The sequence below is a fragment of the Ciona robusta genome, chromosome 9 (genome assembly GCF_009617815.1).
Source record: "Ciona robusta chromosome 9, ASM961781v2".
Classification (NCBI taxonomy): domain Eukaryota; kingdom Metazoa; phylum Chordata; class Ascidiacea; order Phlebobranchia; family Cionidae; genus Ciona; species Ciona robusta.
In genome coordinates this window covers 4,634,380-4,657,289 of record NC_143243.1, presented here as the reverse complement: position 1 = coordinate 4,657,289, position 22,910 = coordinate 4,634,380, and the positions used below count along the sequence as shown (strand labels likewise).

The 22,910-nt window shown below is 34.1% G+C and overlaps 1 protein-coding gene across 2 annotated transcripts; it reads left to right on the top strand.

Moving 5' to 3' along the window:
- Nucleotides 1-483: 483 nt before the first annotated feature.
- LOC149731179 (histone-lysine N-methyltransferase EHMT2-like) lies at nucleotides 484-22,160 on the top strand. 2 transcript variants are annotated; one of them, XM_089884373.1, is made up of 31 exons: nucleotides 484-761; nucleotides 1,688-1,873; nucleotides 2,261-2,430; nucleotides 2,983-3,060; nucleotides 3,460-3,535; nucleotides 4,670-4,724; nucleotides 5,226-5,259; nucleotides 5,675-5,709; nucleotides 6,489-6,588; nucleotides 7,280-7,388; nucleotides 8,125-8,210; nucleotides 8,963-9,088; nucleotides 9,851-9,886; nucleotides 10,792-10,926; nucleotides 11,400-11,488; nucleotides 11,926-12,033; nucleotides 12,377-12,544; nucleotides 12,914-13,087; nucleotides 13,524-13,590; nucleotides 14,010-14,174; nucleotides 14,483-14,567; nucleotides 15,401-15,600; nucleotides 16,153-16,242; nucleotides 16,777-16,905; nucleotides 17,700-17,840; nucleotides 18,601-18,735; nucleotides 18,938-19,131; nucleotides 19,600-19,765; nucleotides 20,096-20,271; nucleotides 21,105-21,235; nucleotides 22,024-22,160. In XM_089884373.1, exons 1-31 carry the CDS (start codon nucleotides 581-583, stop codon nucleotides 22,089-22,091), a joined length of 3,693 nt encoding a protein of 1,230 aa, XP_089740499.1. In that variant the 5' UTR covers nucleotides 484-580; the 3' UTR covers nucleotides 22,092-22,160. The 2 variants fall into 2 exon arrangements, with proteins under 2 accessions (XP_089740499.1, XP_089740498.1); XM_089884372.1 differs by having other exon boundaries at nucleotides 485-761; nucleotides 7,277-7,388.
- The last annotated feature ends 750 nt before the right edge of the window (nucleotides 22,161-22,910 follow it).

Below are 22,910 nucleotides of genomic sequence, written 5' to 3'. Positions count from 1 at the left end.
GCGTTTTTGTGTCATTGAATGAATGAATATATGTATGAATATATCTTACTTTATCCTCGCGTGGCCGGAAAACGACAGTCGTAAAAACACGGGTGTTCATACACCTCGTGCCAGCTTACGAGTTACCATGTATGTTACTTTGGTGATTATTTTTTGGGGGGGAAATTTTTCATTTTTTTTATGTAGGCCTATATGGCTGATAATTTGGACAACCCATTAGTGGCCACTGGGTTGAAGCGTTTTTCATTTAAATAGAAAACGGCTTGAAAGCGATGGTTGTAATCTGACGTTTAAATACCTAATACCTAAAATTAATCAAAAAAGTAGGCGGCTACACTTGTTATCTTACTAATATACACCTGCGCACGTGTAGGCCTTTGTTGGCCAAATATACTTGTGTGTTTACTTAAATTTCCTACGTCTTTGGTTTTACGTGGCCATTCATTAAGCCACTGTCTCTCTTGTTTAAGTTACAACCACTATATAGCATGCTTTGCAGGTCGTGTTGATAATCGGCGGCAAAGATTTGCATAAGCAGTGGTACTTAAATAAAACTGTGCATGTTTCAAGTTAAATAGAAATGGCCAGTAAAGGCAGCAAAGCTCAGCAAGTAGAGGTACCTTTTCGTACCATACGAATCGGGACTTTAAAAGCTTTTCCAATACCATTGGACGAAAACGACGTTAGCCCTCATGCTAAAAACACAGCTCCATTAATTCTCAACGAATCTGGCGTCACGTTTTCATTTACAATTGATGGAGGTATATTGGTGTTCTGCGTTTATAATTGTTTGATGGTAAAATTAATTCATAATACCATAATATAAACATAAGAAACCAGTAAAGATTCTGGTGCTAGTAAAGAATCTCCCCTCACCTTATTTGCTAACCACTAACTAACCCCTATAACTACTAAATACTAACCCCTAACCATCAACACCTAACCCCCTAACCTATGGGTGTGGTTAGCAAATAAGGTGGGGGGGGGGAATATTCTTCAGTAGCACCGAATTTTCCAGTAGCCCACATTAGAGATTAGGCTGGTGAGCGTTGAGAGTAAAGAATCCACCAGTGCCGGACGTTGGTTATAAGTTACATTTAGCATATAACTTGGGGGGTTTATTCACCAGCATCGTCTACAATTTCACTTGTATATGTAATGTATGGCGCCGTAGCACAGTGGTGATGGGTTCAAGGCTCGTCGCTGCTACCATTGTGACCGTATGTGTCCTTGGTCAAGACACTTAGCAGCGGTAATCCTTGTGGCCTAGTGGCCACCTGAAATTTTGGGTTCAAAATGTACGGTGACGCAGCATTATTTTGCGCACTTTCAAAGTTAGTTTTCGACACGAACGCCCGAGTTTTTTTTCAAAGAAATTATACAGTGGGTATCAGTGAGACCTAAGGAACATTTTGAAACCAAAATTTCATGTGGCCACCAGCTAAAGGATTACCCTTACCAACAATCGCTGCAAACCAGTGGTCTCTAATTGGTTGTCCAAATTATTAGCCACACATAAAAAAATAAAAATTACCAAAAAACAATCACCCACAAAGTAACATACTTGGTAACTTGTAAGCTGGCACGAGGTGTATGAAACAGAACAGCAATGTTTAATTTTAATTTATTTCTTTGAATATAACAGCAAAGGATTTTATTACCCAATAATTTCAAATTTATTATGCAGAATATGAACCAGAGAAAAAACTCACAATCAAAATATCTGCAAGAAGACTTGAACGTGTTGAATGTTATGTTTTACGTGGCTGTCCTGTTATATGGCTTACCACTGATGAAAAAATGGCAAGAAAAATTCGTTCTGTTTGTAACATGGTGGATAGGAATGGATTTTATTATGACCCTTCATCTGCTGGTAAGTTTTACTGATAAGTAAAATAAATATCAAAAAGTGTTTAAAAATTGTTCAAGGCTATTTGCTGCCACCATTGCGGTCGTATGTGTTCTTGGACAAGACATTTAACGGTGATGGCTCCAACCCAGTGGTCACTAATGAGCTGTCTGAATTGTCAGCCATCCATAAATAGTAAAACAAAATCTTGCAAAAATAATCACCCACAAAGTAACATACTTGGTAACTCGTAAGCTGGCACAAGTGTATGAAACCGTGTTATAACGAGTGTTGTTTCCTGGCCACGCAAAGATAAAGCAAGTAAAAGTTACATTCAGTTATATGTTTAAAAATTCTTTTTTTCGTTTATCAAAAATATATTATTGTTAACCCTGTTTAATTTTCTTTTAGTCAAAGGAGAACGACACATTGCAGCAATCACTCAACAAGATCCACTCCCATATACAATGGGACATAGCATACAAAATATATTCAAACAACTATTTCGCAACCAAAACAAAAAGGTTGATTCTCATTTTCGAATTATTTCCCAAAAACATTGCAACACCAAACTTGTACAGGTAAACAGTGCCTTGAACTGTTAACTCTCTTGTGTGATATTTTCTGCAGTAAATATCGGTATGGCAACACGCAATTGCTGACAAGTTATTAAATGACGTCGGTCGCAGACGTTGGTCTTGCAATTATGGTAGAATGTAGCGACCACGCTTATTTTCTTCCAACCAAATGTAAATATGTTTTAACTATAAGTTTTAACAACTGTTGTTTTGATGCTATGTCCTGTCCTCTCGTTTAAAATATTTCTTAATCTTTGCTACCGTAATCGAAGAGACAAATAAAGTTAATATCATAATCTGGTCTAAAAAACAAATTCCAGGTTCATGCCTCACAGAGTCACAGAATGGATATATATAAATTTTGTGAAATATTTATATCTGTATTTTATATATATATTTATATAATATAGCCTATATATAAATTTTTTGAAATAAGTTTTTTGAAATGTTGAACTATACAATTTTTCAATTTTAATGGAAGTTACCATTATTGTTTTTCCATAAACCATTTGTTATTAGTTGATATATTTATTCCTTTTATTATTCCACATCCAGTGTAGCACGTCGATGGATGAGGTTAAAAGAAAACAGTTAATTTATGAACAACTTCAGAAACGATCCAGACAAAAGCAGGTTCGAAGTTGGGTTTATTATTTTTATTTTAAAAGCTGCATTTATATTTTGTTTTTTTAATTTTATATTTTTTTCTTTGTATTTTAATTCTTTAATTATTTTTTGCCTGCAAAAAATTATTACTTACATTACAAATTCACATGTAAATATAGTAGGGTTGGGGAAGATGGGACACTTTTTTATTTTATTTTCTCGTCCCATTTGGTAGTAAACAAAGAACATTCAAAGAATTACAAACCGTATTCTCACGACTCCCATAGACCGTTGTGAATTGTTTAAAACACAATCAGGATACTTGGACATTATGCACTAAAGTTGTCCCATCTTCTCCCACCCTACTATATATATAAATAAGTGATAATCATCATTCATTCTATTTATTGTTGATTGAATTTTTAGATCACTGATGATTCCAATTCATCTGATTCCTGTGATGATGAACCAGATAAAGTCGTTCCAGTTAGTTCTAGCTCAAGTAAGTTTTACACAATCTTACAAATTATTGTCTCGCACTGGATTTACATGTTTATCAATTTGTGCCTATAATACAGATCACCCGGTCTCTCAATAAGCTTTTAATATATATAAAGGTTTTAAACAAAAGCCCCCCACATTAACACTCTAAAAAAACAAATGCCACGTTTTCTGGCATTGCGAATCAATGACGCACAACTAGGGATGCACATTACAGGATTTCGAATCCGTGAGATTCGAATCTAATTAAGGTATTAGGTATTCTGTTTAATGAAGACATTACAGGACATCTCATAACTATATTAACAATTTTTGAAACTTAATAATTAAAAAAAAAATTTTGTGTTTGTGGGACTTTCGAGAGTAAACGTTTCGCAACGTCTTTTCATAGTCTGCTATACGTTTCGTGATGCAAAAACTACCAAATAGTACAATTTTTGATCATTTTACAGTTCATGATCTAACAAGGCTGCTGTGAAAGAGTCAATAAACTTTTTTCCTATAAATATAAAAAGATTCGAAATTCTAGATTCGGAATTCTAGATTCGAAATAAAGTATTCTAGGATATTCTAGAATACCTAATTATTCTGTAATGTGCATCCCTACGCACAACACAATAAACAATGTTATGTCACACCTGCTGTGACGTAATTGCTTACGGTCAATGACAAAAAACAGTTTGTGACTTTCTATAAAAGTCGAAAGCTAGTAAAAATAAGCACCTGTTATTCAGAAGTACATAAGCAGTCTCGTGTTAGGGTAACCAGGTGTTCATGAATGGGGCGTCCAGGTTATTAGCAAAACATTATAAAAATTTAAAAAAATACCTCATAAGATAATCACCTACAAAGTTACTTACTTGGTAACTCGTAATCTGGCACGAGGTGTATGAATCAGAACACCCTTGTTATAACGACTGTCGTTTTCCTGCCATTCTAGGATAAAATAAGAGACATTCATTCATGAGCAAAATCTAGACTAAATACCATGTCCTTGACAAGGATCTCACACCTAACCCATATTTTTTTCGATTTTTATAAAAGTTCTATTCAGTGTAATTCTTATCTTACTTAGTAAGATAAGCGGTGTGCGATATTAATTGATTAACATCTCAACAAAAGTTACATATTTTAGATAATTCTGCTACTTCGTCTAATCCCCCTGTACCCTCAACTCCACCAAAAGCTGTGTAAGTTTTTTTTAATCTTGTTTTTAATTCAAACCTTTTAATTATTGAAAATAGTTTAATTTTAATCCAAAATAATCGTATTTTTTTTCATATCAGCCGGGCATAAAAAAAACCTAAATAAAAACTAAACAACTATTTTTAAACCTCGGCTGGTGTAAATTGTTTTTTTATTTATTTTATTGTATTGTGTTATAATTTAATCGTTTTATCCATGAAAACTGACTCTGACTGGCCAGAACTTAATTAATTCATTTAGGTTGTCTTGTCTAGTATGTATGGGGAACAAAGTGCATAAGCCACCACATAAGGTGTGCTATGACTAGCCTAGTCTCTCTATCTTTTAGTTACTTCACCTTTTTTGCTCTCGTGTGCATTATTATTGCAATAACATAAGGCCGAGCTTCAAAAAATAAGACTCTCGGGCACGGGCTTTTGTTTTCGGGCACAGCATATCCCTAATATGATGATCCTTGTAATGCTTATTGTTTATTTTTTTTATAGAGCTGAAAAAGATGTTTTAAGTTCTTCAGGAAGGGTGATTATCTAATATATTATAATTATACAGGGTCATACACATTGTACCTTTTCTTTTTTGAAAAGTAGTCATTTTATAACGGTTCATATCATACGACACATTCATTAAACCCCAAAAAAATATATATATCCAAAATTTTTGTTTAAAACTTTCAATGAAAACTTAAACACCAGTTCAAATAAAAGAAAAATATATATTGAGAACTGACTTAATAACAAATTTCAAATTGTTACAGCTAACAGAATTTCATGAACACCCTGTACAAGATTTTTGTTTGCATATTTTTTCTTCAAGTTTTTTTAAAGTATTATTCTATTTATAATATTTTTTTGCCTATTTTTTCTTCAAGTTTTTTTTAAAGTTTTTGTTTGCATATTTTTCTTAAAAAAATTAATGTTTGGGTAATTTTTTTCAGACAGTGATTGAAAGTTCACCAACTACTAGTCCAAGGTAAATAAATATATTTAAGTTTGTGTACGAGTTACATAGATATCAAATTGGAGTTATAGGCGCCTAACTAAAGTCACTAAGTCAGTACCCATAAGTTTTAAGTTTATGCCGGCGAAGACATGAACTTTTCTTGTCACATGACCGACATTATTAGATTAGCTTTTATTTGGGAAATAGACCAGATTGATCATTTCGGTATTGCCACTGTATACTGTTCATTTTACAACATGTATATATTTAAGATAGGTTGTTAAACTGTCTATGCATTTATACTGGGTACTCATGGGTACTCTGATTAATTTTGAAGGTATGTACACATACTTTGCACATTGGCGTATATAAGTGACAAGTGGGAGGGGGGGTCATGGGGTTCAGACCAACCCCCTTTGTATCTTATTTTTAATTTTTTTTTGGGGGGGGGGATTAGAACCCTTCTTAAAAATAGTCAAAAAGTTATATTATTGTAGTTTCAAACCAATGTTACACATCTCCTATTATTTGCATTATTATTTATGTTAGTCATGGTTCTTATCGAGCACGTTATGTTTTATATGGGTCTATTTTCTAAACAAAAACTTGCGGACCCCCCTTTTTTAATTCCTGGATACGCCCCTGACTTTGCATACCCATGTTAGGCGCCTATGAACTGAATTGTACCAAGTTTGATAACTTGTAAGCAGACATAGGATTTAGAATAAAAAAAAACTTACTTTTCCATAACTTCTGTTGTTGTCCTCACATACAATGATAAATAAATAAGTTGCGTTTATTTTTTGCAGTGTTGACCACAAAAAAGTTCATCGAGCTCGGAAATCTATTCCCGATCGCCACCGAGTGGTTAGTATTGAAAGCCAACTCCGAGCCCGAGTGGAGGAACAGGTATGCTGTATTTTCACATGGAAAGAATGAACGAATGTAACTTACTTTACCCTCACAGGGCCGAAAAAAGGACAGTCTTATAACACGGGTTATTTTTACACCTCATGCCCACGAGTTACCATGTATGTTACTTTGTGGGTGAATATTTTTTGGGGGATATTTTTATATTTTTGTATGTATGGTTGATAATTTGGACAACGACCATCGACCACTGGGTTGGAGCAATTCCGAACTATTTAAACACTTTGTGTCTTCGGGCAAGACACTTAACGGCAATTGCTCCAACCCAGTGGTCACTAATGGGTTGTCCAAATTATCAACCATACGTAAAAAAAACAATCACACATAAAACTACATACTAGGTAACTCGTAAGCTGGCATGATGTGTATGAAACAGAACGCCTGGTTTAACAACTATCCTTGCCCCGTCATGTGATTATAAAGCAAGTTTAGGTTTAACTTAGCTGGCATGCTAAGATTTACAAGCGAAATTTATAGTTTTATTAACGATTTTTTAATTCATGGCCAACAAAAATGAGAGATATTTTTAATTTATTACACTGAATATTCATATTTTTTAAATTTTTATTTTGTAAAATTTAACTGCTTCGGATTACTGAATGAGATATACATTTAAAACGAAATGTTTAAAATTATGATGATAAATAATATGCTGATTTATTTGTAGCAGCAGGAACGTAATCTACCCATCATTGCTACACAAGGTGTTAATTCAACTGCAACAGTGGAAACTAACAATAGTGGGGAAAGTGAGTCCTCCGATACAGGAAGAATATCAGGTGAAGTTTTTACTCTGAGGGGCAAAGGGAAGACAGGGCAAAAATAATTATAAAAAAAGTATGCTCCTTGCCAGCAGTGCAAACTTATGCACACTATATTGATGTAGTTAGAATACAAATAAAAAGATTTTTGCGCGCCAAAAAATCAAATTTGTGTACTCGTTCTATGGTTCTTTATTTTTGTTAAAATTTTGTGCCCATACATTTGCGCAGTGGTAAAGTACTCTTCTTGTTCTTCTGGTTTGACGATCTTTAAGTTTCTGTTATTTTAGAACAGATTTGGCAGCACCAGAAACGATCATTAGTAATTTCTGGTTGAATTGTCAGCTATACATAAAAATAGAACAAATTAAAAAGATCACCTAAAAAGTTACATATGTGGTAACTTGGTTGCAGAAAACCTGTTTTATACTGAATGTCTATTCCCGCCATGCGAGAATAAAAAGCTACATTCCTTCATTCAATTCTTGTAATGTAACTTACTTCCTTTATCCTCGCGTGGCCGGAAAACGATAGTCGTTATAACACCTCGTGCCAGCTTATGAATTACCATGTATGTTACTTTGTGGGTGATTATTTTTTGGGGGATTTTTTTTATTTTTTTTCTGTATGGCTGATAATTTTGACGACCCATTAGTGACCACTGGGTTGGAGCAATTGCCGTCACAATTCTTACATACAATGTGCTTTTATTCTGATTGTAATTCCTTTATTTTAATTAAACATTGCTAAACAGGTGGGGAATCCCCATCAGCGGAACAGTTAGCGCAGAAGAAAAAACGACCCAAAGATCCGTTTCTGTGGACAGGCCGGAAAAGAAAGGTATATAAATATATAAAAAAAAATGGAATTAAAGTTTTTTTTTATTCAATACTTTATATTTGTTTTTATAATATTACATTTATTATGATGTTTAACTAATCAAGCGTCAATATTCCTAACAAAAGTTAAAATCTGGTAAAAATAGCCTACACACTGGTGGTGCACCTTTTATTCAGACATACATAAGCAGTCAGGGTGTTGGAGTTATGTGCCAAATCTGGCCTATATTCCATGTCTTCAACAAGAACCACATACCTTGCCCATATTAAAAAGAATATAAGTTTTTCTGGTCTTTATCATGAATGTAACTTACTTTATCCTAGCGTGGCTGGAATCGATAGAGATTAAACATGGGTGTTCTGTTTCATACACTTCGTGCCAGCTTACGAGTTACCAAGTATGTTACTTTGTGGGTGATTATTGTTTCGGAATTTTTACCTTTTTTTATATTGCATGGCTGATAACTTTGACAACCCATTAGTGACCACTGGGTTAAGGAATTTGCTGTTAAGTGTCTTGCCCAATGACATATACGCCCACAACGGTAGCAGCGACGAGCTATGAACCCATTACCTCTCGGCTACAAGCAGCCGCGCAAACCACTTTAATACATCACGGGGTAATGAGCAAAATCTGGTCTTAATTCCTTGTTTGCGACAAGTACTTGATGCCCTACCTACTTTAAAAAAAAAATAATAATAATAATAAAAAATATAATTTTTTCCAATTTTTATCATTTTTTTTGTCCATAGAGAAAATCATCTTCCAATTGTTCTTCTCCAACTCCAGTTGAAGAGAAAAAGGCCATGGAACAAACAAATCATGAAACAAGTGAATTCACACCTGATGTGACGGAAACTTCAGTAAAAAATAAAACTGTAAGTTTTTGGAACATTGTTAGACACAGGCTTTAAACCCCTAATGGTAAAAAATGCTCGGGGGAACTTCTGCAACACACTAATAAATAAAGTATTTCCATGAAATTTGTTCCACACCATTGTGTCTTGTTTGTAGTGCATAACCATAACTCCTGCCCAGGTGATTGCATTAGATAAGTCATAGGTGTCTGTGTATTTAGCTTTGCATACCATATTAAAATGTTATGCTGAAAATTTTAGAAGTTTTTTATAACAAATAAATAGTGAAGTTACATACTATTGCTGGCAGGCATGTTATACTTGTATTTTGGCATTTCCGGCAAAAACTTTACTTACCGACGTTTCGCATATTAAAATGAAATACTGATTATTTTAGGAGTATGTTATAGCAAAAATATAGTGAAGTTATATACCATTGCTGGCAGGCATGTTATACTTGTATTTTGGCATTTTTGGCAAAAATTCTACTGACCGACATTTCAGAAAAAGACGGTTAGCAAAATTTTTGCCGGAAATTCCAAAATCTATTCTATCCTGTATGGGTGAGGTCCGTAACCTGGGATTTAGTCCAGATATTACCCCAACACCTTTGTACTTCCGGAAGTAACGTGCTCGCAGTAGTGAAGCTCTTTGTTCATGTTCCGACTCTAGTGTTCCAACTTCCGAACAAGTCCCATTTTCTGTCCCAATTTTTGACCCATAGGACTCCATCTGCGGACTATTTCTGATGCCAAAATACAAATAATGATATTATTTTAACAGGAGTTAAGAACGATGATGTTGGAGGGAAACATGGCAGTATGTTGAAATTATTGTTTTGTTTTTTTGTTCATAGTTTAATATTACAACAACTAGATATACAGTAGGGTGGGGGAAGATGGGACAGCTTTTCATTCTATTTTCTCGACTCATTTAGTAGCAAACAAAAAACATTTAAAGAATTTTAAAACCTTATTCCCACAACTCCCATAGAGCGTTGTTAATTGTTTAAAACACGATTAGAATTTTGGATATTATGTGCTAAAAGTGTCCCATCTTCCGCCACCCTACTATATGATTTGCCTTTAAATGCTTCTAACCTAATTATTTGTTTTGGATATTATTTTTTTATTTAGTGAGCTCCATAATGGTACTAAATATTTTTTTAGAGTTATGGCTGAGTTGTTTACTGAAAAAACATTGAAAAAAAATATCCACAAGTTTATACAAAATATCATATTTTAGGCAGAATTTTTAAATTTGTGATGGTATTAAGCTTTTTGAAAGGTGGTAAAATATATAGGGCTAGGACACGCATATCATCGAGGTAAAACCAAAGTAGCTTACGTCACATTTTTGAGATGGCCCAAACATTGCCAAAATGTGTCTTATGTCCAACAGCATGCAAAATTGTAAAAAAGACACTTAAATGTGGCGTAAGCTACTTTGGTTTACCTCGACGATATGCATATCCTAGCCCTACATATTTTAACACCTTTCAAAAAGCTTAATAAAAATCTTAAATTTTTTAACTCTGTTTAAAATACATGTTTTATGTAAATCTGCAAACATTTTTTTTCTTCAATGTTTTTTATACGTTAAAATTACATTGTATTGCAATTACATTGTATTGCAATACAAATTACATTGTATTGCAATACAAATTACATTGTATTTTTTTCTTCAATGTATTTTATATGTTAAAATTACATTGTATTGCTCAGACTTTGCGTCAAGATTTCAACAATTACCTTCATCAAACACCACTTTGTACTTGTGTTGTAATATCACCACATACCATTAACTTTGAGAAAGCAAATGGCATCAAATGTATGGCCATTGATAATATCTGTGGAAGGGTAAGTTACAATAATACTTGGTGCTGATACTTTTTATATTATTTGGTGCTTGGTAATTTTTTATGAAACTGAATCAAGATTTTCCAATACTGCAATATATGCTTATGTTAAATTTTAATTTTGGCTGTATGTTTGTTTAACATAGGCTTGCATGGACCAATATTGGTTTCTTTTTGTCTTTAATCTTATGACATTAAAAGGAGTTATCTCCTTGCAAAAGTATCTTGAAGTTCAGACGCATAAAATTCTGAGAAAAACTGAAAAAAAATATAAATTTATTGTCACATTAAATAAATTTAATGAAAATTATGCAGCTGGCTTCATGGGGTGCATAACTTTTCTTTACAGTCCACAGGTTTGCACACTCCTGCTTTAGGAAATTCTTAACATGGGGAAAAGTAAATTCCTACAGTATACAGCAGTACAGCACCCAACTAGCAATCTGCATTCACTAACCTTATTAATTTGAGCAGATATACGGGTGTGATGAACCGATATCACATCGTGAGATGATGCGGCCAAGCAGCAAGGTGCCGGTTATTGGAATGTGCGATGAACATAAGTAAGTTACTATCTAATAAAATAGGTCTCAAAATTGAGCTGAAAATCAACAGTTTGTTTCAGTTGATGTTACTCTAAACATGGTGGCTTTTAAAGCTGGTATGAATGTAACTTATTTGTTGTTGTGTAGCTGGGCACTGACAGCCGTTATAACAGGGTTGTTTTGTTTCATACACCTCATGCCCGCTTACAGGTTACCACATGTGAAACTTGGTGGCATTGTAGGTGATTATTTTTTCACCTAAAGTTTTATTTTTCTCATTAAACCTGGTACTTCGAAAAAACCTCCAACCCCTATAACCACTACTTTTGCCCCGTAACCAATAACACTTTCCACCAGCCTATTCTGTAACGTACCAGAAAATTCTTTACTGGTGCCATATACATATATTTATATCTGTATCCATAAATATAAATATGTTCTGTTACAATCTACAGAGAAAGGATGATACGACACGAATGTTGTCCAGGTTGTGGAACTTTCTGCAGCGGTGGTAACATACTTGTTTGTATCAAAAATGATGACTGTCCACACAGATTTCACAGGTCATTGTTCACTGGTTATTTATTTTATAATAAATTTCACCATATATTAGGTTGTGTAAAAAAAAACTCAGTAAATTGAAAATTTAAAACATAGGGAAAAACACAGTAAAAATTTAAACTTCAAAATTTAAAACAAAAAATTGTCATTACTTTGATAATTTTAACATACATGTGTATTTTGTTACTAAATTTGTCAAAATGTATACATACATGTGTATTTTGTTACTAAATTTGTCATTTTTTTTACAATAATTTTTTTATATGTGTATTTAGTTACTAAATTTGTCTCTTTATAGTATATAATAATATTAATAACTTTATTTGTTTCTTCGATTTTTTACAGGGATTGCATGGTGTTGGGAGGTCAGTTATCTGAATGTCCTCACTGTGGTGGTGACACTACATCAGTGAGAGAAGTAAACCTCACGCCAAACATGGACAAAGACATGCTAATGATCCTCGCTGGTAAAGACCCCGTCAAAATGAAAATGAAAACCTTCCTTCAAACGAGGTGAGGTTTTTTTATATTAATTTGTAAATTCTGACTCCTCTTGTTATTGGTAAAGACATCTAGCACGCCTGCCTCTAACCCAGAGGTAATGGGTTCAAGGCTTGTCGCTGCTACCATTGTGGGCGTATGTGTCCTTGGGTAAGACACTTAATGCCAATTGCTCCAACCCAGTGGTCATTATTGGGTTGTCCAAATTATCAGCCACACATAAAAAAAAATTCCCCCAAAAATTAATTACTCACAAAGTAACATACATGGTAACTCGTAAGCTGGCATGAGGTGTTAAACCTGTGTTATAACGACTGTCGTTTTCCAGCCACGCGAGGATAAAGTAAGTTACATTCATTTATTCATGCAAAAACTATGTAGGGGTGAAAAGAATGCGAGAATGGGTCACGTGATAAAGAAGACTGGTTATAAACCAGTAAGGGTACCGGGGGTTACGATGAAATTTAATGATTTGACGTTCGATTCGTCGAAGTTGATGATCGGACACGAAAGAGATGAATTCGAAAATTTGTTGCAATCTCTTCAACATGAACCGTATGTATATGGTTTTATTTTAATTCATATTTTGGCGAATTTGTTTATAAATGGTTTTGGGAGTTTTGTAAATATTATTGTACATTATATAAATATAGTAGGATAGGGGGAGACGACGTACTTTAGAACATACTATCTAAATATCCTGATCGCATTTTAAACAATTAACAACAGTCTATGGGAGTCGTGAGGATACAGTTTTATAATTCTTTAAATGTTCTTTGTTCACTACCAAATGGGACGAGAAAATAGAATGAAAAGGTTTCCCATCTTCCCCCACCCTACAATATTATATAATATATATAAAAAAACTTTTTTACGCAAAACAGTTTTGCCAATAGAAATTTACACAGTGTTAAAAAACAAGCGGAATTTATGTTCTATTTCTTGGATATCCAATTTTGAGTACAGTAATAAAAATATAACCAATCAATAGGCCTCAAAAAGTTCGTTTCCAAGCAAAATCTTTTCTTCAGTTTGCGCGACAAAATGACATTCTAAAGGTATGTATTATGTTAATTACTAATTAAACACAATTTTTACTTAAAGATTATATGATTCAAAAAATATAAATTACATAAATGAATGTAATTTGTTTTGTCTCTTCGACCACGATAACGAAGCGCTGTCGCACAGTTGGTTAGCGCACCTGTCTCTAACCCAGAGGTAATGGGTTCAAGGCTGTTCGCTGTTACCATTTTTGTGGGCGTATGTGTCCTTGGACAAGACATTTAATGACAATTGCTCCAACCCAGTGGTCACTAATGGGTTGTCCAAATTATCAGGCACACAAAAAAATTTAAAAAATTTCCTAAAAAGTTTCATAAGCTGGCACGAAGTGTATAAAACAAGACACCCGTGTAATAAAGACTGTCGTTTTCAATGTGAGGATAAAATATTTTACATTCATTTATTTTTTCAGATGATCCAAATGTTATCGGAAGGTTGTGATTCATCCACAAGGGGGGAAGTCCTCAATAAATCGCTCCACGAGTCGTTACCAGACTCAAAAATCTCGACGATCCATTTCCTCGTAGAATGTGGTGCAGATATTAATGCCAGAGATGAAGAAGGAAACACCCCCCTTGTAAGAATTTGAATATAAAGTTTATAATAGAGTGGGGGAAGGTGGGACCCAGAGTGGGGGAAGGTGGGACACCTTTAGCACATAAGATCCAAATATCCTGATCTTATTTTAAACAGTTAACCACTGTCTATGGGGTCGTGAGGACACGGTTTTGTAATTCGTTGAATATTCTTTGTTTACTACCAAATGGGACGAGAAAATATGATTAAAGGGACAATTAAAATGTGTTTAACTTGTTATTATAACCTAAAAGTTGCCCATTTTTTGGTGCGAAGCAAAATTCATTTAATACAAGAATTTTTTTCCAGATTAGAGCAATTCTGATGAAGAAAAAAGAACTTCTTGTTTATCTATTGTTGAATAATGCTGATGTCACAATCAAGGATGAAGAAAGTAAGAAAGTGATATAGTAGGGTGGGGAAGATGGGACACCTTTTCGTTCTATTTTCTCGTCCTATTTGGTAGAAAACAAAGAACATTCAAAGAATTATAAAACCGTATCCTCACGACTCTCATAGACCGTTGTTAATTGTTTACAACAATTAGGATATTTGGATATTATGTGCTAAAGGTGTCCCATCTTTCCTCACAGTACTAAACTTCAGATATAACATTATTATTGTTTATGATGGTAAATTTACTAACATATTGGTTTTAATTACTCATTCTGGTACATCTTTTAAAAAAACTATCTTTTTTAAAAAGTAGTCTATTTTTCAACTAGAATTTTATAATAAAACTTTTTAAATAATGTTTTTTCGGACAAGATTTTTGAAAATAATATTTTTTCAACTACATTTTAAAAATACCATTTTACAAACTTTGTTTTTTTAATAAGATTCTTTCCAAATAGAATTTGAGTAACTTTTCTAAATCTTATTTATAATTAGGGATGTTGAAAAGTTAACGGTTAACCGGTTAACCGGGCCTATTCAGTTAACAGCTAACGAAAAGTTTAAGTCGTTAACCGAACTATGATGTCATAGGGCATAAACAGATATCAATATCTGTCTTATGTGTATGGTTTTATTTTAAAAAGTTGCCTTTAAATTCGCGAAAGAAAAACGATAAAAAAGATGCCTCTATTAGGATTACACTTGTATCGGTTAACCGGTTAAAACTGAACGGTTAACGGTTAAACAAAAAATGGGAAAATTCGCAGCCCTGTTTTTAATAAATGTGTTGCATGTCATATAGTTTTTTTTAAACAATATTTAATATACCAGTGGGAATGCCTTGCATTCACCATGCGGCCAAGGAAGGCTACGTTGAAGGTTGCTACCTCCTAATGATATATGGCAGAGCAAAAATCAATTCACTCGACGAAGGGGGATGGACACCGCTGGTTTGGGCGGCAGAGCATAAACATACAAGCATGGCTAAGTTTCTTCTGCATTATGGAGCAGATGTGAAAATTATTGATAAGGTTCATTTTATACATTTTCTGTAAAAATTATTGATAAAGTTCATTTGATATATTTTCTGTTAAAATTATTGATAAAGTTCATTTGATATATTTTCTGTTAAAATTATTGATAAGGTTCATTTTATATATTTTCTGTGAAGATTATTGATAAGGTTCATTTGATATATTTTCTGTTAAAATTATTGATAAAGTTCATTTTATATATTTTCTGTAAAAATTATTGATAAGGTTCATTTTATATACTTCCTGTGAAAAACGTGTCGGTCACCGACAGTCGTTATAACACTGGTGTTCTGTTTCATACACCTCGTGTACGCTTACAAGTTACTACGTATGCATCTTATTTATCCTCCCATGGCCGGAAAAGAACAGTCATTATAACACAGGTGTTCTGTTTCATATACCTCGTGCCCGCTTACAAGTTACTAATAGTAATACGTATGTAACTTGTTTATCCTCGCATGACAGGCAATGGCAGTCATTATAACAGTCTTCTGTTTCATACACCTCGTGCCTGCGTCATATATATACACCGTGAATTAATTTCTGCAGGAGGGAAACACATGTTTGCTGTGGGCTGCGTTATCTGGAAACGTCGATATATTGAAAATGTGTTTGGACAACAATACCCCCGTTGATCATGTATGTGTTTGTTACTCAAATTAAATTTATTTTACCTGCTTTTTATTTTAGTATAATATAGTAGGGTGGGAAAGACCGGACACATTTAGCACCCAATATTCAAATATCCTGATCGTGTTTTAAATAGTTAACAATGGTATATAAAAGTCGTGAGGATATGGTTTCATAGTTCTTTGAATATTCTTTGTTAACTACTAAATGGGACGAGAAAATATAGTTAAAAGTATCCTATCTTCTTCCACCCTACTGTATTAGTTGTTTTTTTTTTATTGTACAAATTTTTTTTTTAGAGTGTTTTAGGTTTACATTTGTTTACTACTAAATGGGACGAGAAAATAGAGTTAAAAGTATCCTATCTTCTCCCACCCTACTGTATTAGTTGTTGTTTTTTAGTGTACAATTTTTTTTTAGAGTGTTTTAGGTTTACAAACTTTAGCAAAATTAGTTTAACTAAAAGAAACCATATCTGCACTACAATATAATGTAAAAATATCCTAAATCATTTTATATTGAAATGAGGTAATAATTTTACAGTTTAACACACATGGTGACACTGCATTACACATAGCGGCAAGACAGGATAACTACAACTGTGTTTTTACTCTTCTCGCGAATGCTGCGAATCCAAATATTAAGAACAGCGAAGGGGAAACTCCCATTGAAGTAAGTTTCTCACTAAACTCTCCTGTTTTTCTTTATTTTTGTTGTTTTCATGTTATTTTTTACCCAACAAAATCATGTTATTTGTTTTTACCCAACATTGGCTAGTATAGTTATTCACAAATCAACGATTATTATAAATCATTTTTATTATATTCTTAAAATTTTTGAGGTAATGCAGTTCTGTTCTATGTGGGTCAGGTCCCGTCGCGTGGCACGGTATGGGTCCCAGGATTTAGGCCAGGATTGGCCCATTGCCCAACATTGTATGTGCTTTTTCTATCCTACATGGGTGAGGTCCTGTAGCGTGGCACGCTATGGGTCCAAGGATTCAGGCCAGGATTGGCCCATTACCCCAACACTCAGGGTGATACTGTATGCAGTTATAGAAAGTTTCGGTATTAAATATATTGTAATCCATATGCAACATTATACATTGATATTAATAATGATTGTCTGAGCAAGTATTTGTGTATCAGAAATTGTTTTTATAATATTCTTATTACTAAGTCCCGGTTCCCCACATCTCATATATAAATACAATTTGTGATTTTTATCTCATATAACTTGTGATTATGATGTCATAACTTGTGATTATGATGTCATAACTTGTGATTATGATGTCATAACTTGTGGTTATGATGTCATAACTCGTGATCACGCTGTTATAACTTGTGATCATGATGTCATAACTTGTGATCATGATGTCATAACTTGTGATCACGGTGTTATAACTTGTGATCATGATGTCATACCTTGTAATTATGATGTCATAACTTGTGATTATGATGTCATAGTGTGCACCGGAGCGTAGCATGTGTTGGATTGCGTTAAAGATCCATCTGTGCATTCGAAACGCTGGATTGTTTCGAAAAGTAATTCTTCCTTACAACCGAGAGCGAGTTTTGAACCCGGATATCTCTCGTGGATATGACAAGGTAATTCCTCACCTATGCACAAAATATTGTTTCCAAACTGTATCAGTAAATTTCAAATATTACACGATTTTATTTTTTTTTTATAAAAAGTTTTTCTTGGAATTTTATTTGTTCCATTTTTTTTACAGATTATTAAAACCAGGTTTTTCAGGAAAAATTTTAATAAAAAATTAATGCTTTTTACCATGCAAAGTGTGTATATCATTGGTTTCTGTCAGAAGGAATAAAAACTTACAATATGTTTGGCAACAACAGTTACCAACGAAAAATAAAAATTTGTGTATTGATTAAAATGCTCAAATTTGGTCCACCAAAGTTTTGTAATACGAAATAGCTTTTAAAAAATGTGTGTAAAAACCCTAAATCTAACCGTTGCACTTCTATCCTTTAAAAATTTTCTTTCTCTTCGGTATGCCTCTTTAATGTGTTTAGGTAACTTTAATTTGTATTCCACTCACCCACTATGTACGGGTCCTATCTTTACGCATACTTTTGTTTCTATTAAAATAACTTGATAATAATTAAACATAAATGGCTTGTTTGTCTGCTAGGTGTAGCGACCACGCTTATTTTCTTTAAAATAAATGTAAACATGTTTTTAACTGTAAATTCGTTTTAACAACTGTTGTTTTGCCGCTATAACCTGACTTTTCTTTAAAATTCTAAATCTTTGCTACTCTAATCGCATAGAAAAAAAACATTTCTAAATCTTCGCTACTAGAATCCAATAGACAAATGAAAGTTATTATTATTATTACAGCTGCCAATAATATGTGTGAATGCACGTGATGATGCGCCTTGTCCCACCAACCCCCCACATGGTTTTCATTATGTTACTGAGAACGTTCACACTTCACAAGATACAAGAATCAATGTTGTTATATCAGGAATGCAGGTAAATTATCAAAACTAAATAAATATTTTATACAAAATTTTATTGATTCTTAAAAAAAAAAACAGTTAAATTCTCCTTTTAAAACTCGGATTGTTTTTTCTTTTAATATTATTTTCTTGGTGTAGTAGGGTGGGGAAGATGGGACACCTTTAGCACAAAACATCCAAATATCGAATGTATTTTATTCTAATTTTTCTTTCAGTCATGTCAGTGTAGCGACAACTGTGGGTCTCCATCTTGTGTGTGTGGCTTGATAAGCGAGAGGTGCTGGTATGGTAACGATGGGACTTTGCTGCCCGAGTTTGATATTCTTGAACCTCCACTTATCTATGAATGCAATCAAATGTGCAGATGTTCGCGACAGTGTAAAAACAGAGTTGTACAGAATGGAATAAGGTAACATAGTAGGGTGGGGTAAGACGGGACAACTTTAGTATGAATGTCCAAATATAGTGATCAGGTTTTAAACAATTAACAACTGTCTAGTCTACGGTTTTATAATTGTTTGAATGTTCTTTGTATACTACCAAATGGGATGAGAAAATAGAATTACTAGGTGTCCCATCTTCCCCCACCCTAGATAAACGATTTTGTTAGTTGAATGAATAAATGTAACTTGCTCTATCCTTGCGTGGCCGGAAAACGACATACGTTAACCACAGGTGTTCTGTTCCATACACCTCGTGCCAGCTTACATGTTACCATGTATGTTACTTGGCTTAAAATTATAAAATTTAAATTTGTAGCGTTCACCAAACAAATATAGAAAAATTATGAAATGTTTAGAATTGTAAAGTTCAGCAAAAAAATATAGAAAAATTTAAAAATTCTCTGAGTCTAAAATTGTGGTAATCTTTGTTTTAGGTATCGCCTACAAGTTTATCGCACCCAAGGCATGGGTTGGGGGCTTGTTGCACTTGAAGCGATGCCACGGGGTGCGTTTGTATGCGAATATGTGGGTGAACTGATCTCGGATGATGAAGCTGATCAACGGGAAGATGATTCGTATTTGTTTGATTTGGAAAACAAGGTAACCTCTAAGGCTGTGATTAATATATATTAATAAAGGGTCTGTTGTAATAGTGGGTGTATGTGTCCTTGGACAAGACACTTAACGGCAATTGCTTCAACCCAGTGGTCACTAATGGGTTGTCTAAATTGTCAGTCACACGTAAATAAAATCTGAAAAAGTCGACAAAAAAAATAATCACCCACAAAGTAACATACTGGGTAACTTGTAAGCTGGCGTGAGGTGTATGAACACCCATGTTGTAACGACTGTCGTTTTCCAGCTATGCGAGGATAAAGTAAATTACATTCAATTATTTATTCATATTGTTTAAGAAATTTTAATTTTCAGGATGGTGAAATATATTGCATTGATGCTCGTAACTACGGCAACGTGTCGCGCTTCATCAACCACCTTTGTGAACCAAACTTAATCCCGATCCGAGTATTTGTCGGACATCACGATATAAGGTTTCCCATCCTTGCTTACTTTACCACTCGTGAAATACAGGCTGGGGAAGAACTTGGGTGAGTAGTGTGAACCAGCGCCCTGGCAAACTGATTAGAGTTCCTGCCTGTAACCCAGAGGTAATGGGTTCAAGGCTCGTCGCTGCTACCATTGTGGGCGTATGTTTTCTTGAGCAAGACACTTAACGGCAAATTCTCTAACCCAGTGGCCACTAATGGGTTGTCCAAATTATCAGCCATATATAAAAAAATAATTACCCACAAAGTAACATACTTGGTAACTCGTAAGTTGGCACGAGGTGTATGAAACAGAACACCGTGTTTAACGACTGTCGTGTTTCGGCCTCGTGAGGATAAAGTAATTTACATTCATTTATAAGATGAATGGCAACAACAATATGTATACAGTAGGGTGGGGTAAGACGGGACACCTTTTCATTCTATTTTCTCGTCCTATTGGGTAGTAAACAAAGATCATTCAAAGAATTATAAAACCATATTATCACGACTCGTTGTTAATTGTTTTAAACACAATCAGGATGTTTGAATATTAAATGCTAAAGGTGTCCCGTCTCACCCCACCCTACTGTATATTATTTTTTTTCTATATTTGTTACACTTAAATTGAATTTGCTAAAATAAAAGTATAGTATGACAGCAACAATATATATGTAGTAGGATGGGGGTAGATGGGACACCTTTAACACATAATATCTAAATATCCTGATCGTGTTTTAAAGAATTAACAACGGTCTGTGGAAGTCGTGAGGATACAGTTTCATACTTCTTTAAATGTTCTTTGTTTACTACCAAATGGAAAGAGTAAACAAAATGAAAAGGCGTCCCATCTTCCCCACCCAACTATATATATATATCGTCTATGTTTGTTAAAGGTTTGATTACGGAGAGCGTTTCTGGGACGTTAAATGTCGTCAGTTCACCTGCCAATGCGGATCACCAGTATGTAAATATTCAAGTGAAGTTTATAAGAATAAAGCCGAACAAGAGCTACAACAACATAATGGTAAGTGTATGTGTGTTTCTGATCCACGGTTTTTAAAAACATGGATTTTCGTACTATACACAATTTTAATTTTTCCTATAGTACTGTGGGGTAAGACGGGATCTTTAGCACAAAAGACAACGGTCTATGGAAGTCGTGAGGGTACAGTTTTATAATTCTTTAAATGTTCTTTGTTTACTACCGAATAGGTCAAGGAAATAGAATGAAAAGGTGTCCCATCTTTCCCCACCCTACTATATTTTATCTACAACATAATGTTTGGGATATTTGTGTTTAAACACAGTTTTAAAATATGGATTTTTGCACTATACACAATTTTATTTCTTTTATGTTATTTTTTCTGATGTGAAACAATCACCACCTAAAACAGTGATTCTAAACCATTTTCCTTGCTGCACACATTTTTAAATACCCAATAACTCATGACCCTAACTTCGGGTTATTCCTCGTTAAAGCCGACTTTCCACATTGTACGGGTCGTGTCTTTACGCACACTTTTGTTTCTATTAGAAGTTTAACTTGAGATAATAATTAAACATAAATGGTTCGTTTGTCTGCTAGGTGTAGCGACCACGCTTATTTTTTAACTAAATGTAAATAGGTTTTTAACTGTAAGCGTGTTTTAACAACTGTTGTTTTGTGCTATATCCTGTCTTTTTGTTTAAAATATTTTTAAACCTGCGCTGCCATAATAAAAAAACACCCCATTCTAGAATCGCTTAAATAACAAAACCAGGTCCCCTGGTTCGGAAACCCTGGTCTAAAATGACTATGTTTTCCTAATTTAGAAAATAATGACGTCACAAACGACGTGGAAATGAAAGCTTCATCAGCGATCAACGAAATCGTGGATTAACACTTGTTGTTGAAGAAGCCATGTTTTTATGTGGGATTTTTTATCTAGAAATAAAAATTTGGCCGGGTATGTCGTTGTTGCATTAACACCTAGTTCTGTCGCATGCCTGTCGTTTCTCCAGATGTCTTTGGTCTATGACGTAACAATGATTGACAAACAGTGCAGCTGCGTCATAAACGACCGAGTATCGGGCGGCGGAGATAAAATAGACTTTGCTTCGCTGCTTGGTTGAGTTATCAGTTTGAGTGGCTGACTGTGGCGTCTGGAAATGTAAGCGATAGGCTCGGTTTGCTACATTATTCTCCAGAGGGTTTGACGGAGTATATAGTAGGGTGGGGCAAGATGGGACACCTTTTTATTCTATTTTCTTGCCGCATTTTGTATAGGAAACGAAGAACATTCAAAGAATTGTAAATCCGTATTCTCACGACTCCCACAGAACGTTGTTAATTGTTTAAAACACGATCAGGGTATTTGGATATTCTGTGCTATAGGTGTCCCATCTTCCCCACCCTATTATATGACGTCACGTGTTGATGCAGTAGCAATAACGTTGTATGGAAAGTTAAGCCGGCTATACAGCGTTAAGCTGTTGAAAGTAATGCACTGTGTTGTTATTAAAAATGGCAGTTAAGAATAAGCAGACTTCTGGTATTTAGGTTCTTTAAGCACGAGTAGTAAAAGTTGAGGCTGTTTGTTGTTACTTATTTTTCGGGTTTCATGAGCTACGATAGTTTAACAGTAAGAATAATATAATAAAAATAACTTTATTTGTCTTTTTTATTTCGGTAGCGAAGATTTAAACATATTTTAAACGAA

Excerpts from the sequence above, each read along its gene's own strand:
- LOC149731179 (XM_089884372.1), top strand. The coding sequence starts at position 581 with ATGGCCAGTAAAGGCAGCAAAGCTCAGCAAGTAGAGGTACCTTTTCGT. Across the intron at positions 12,034-12,376 it reads TGTCCACACAGATTTCACAG|GGATTGCATGGTGTTGGGAG; the intron begins GTCATTGTTCAC and ends GATTTTTTACAG. Across the intron at positions 13,591-14,009 it reads GACAAAATGACATTCTAAAG|ATGATCCAAATGTTATCGGA; the intron begins GTATGTATTATG and ends TTATTTTTTCAG.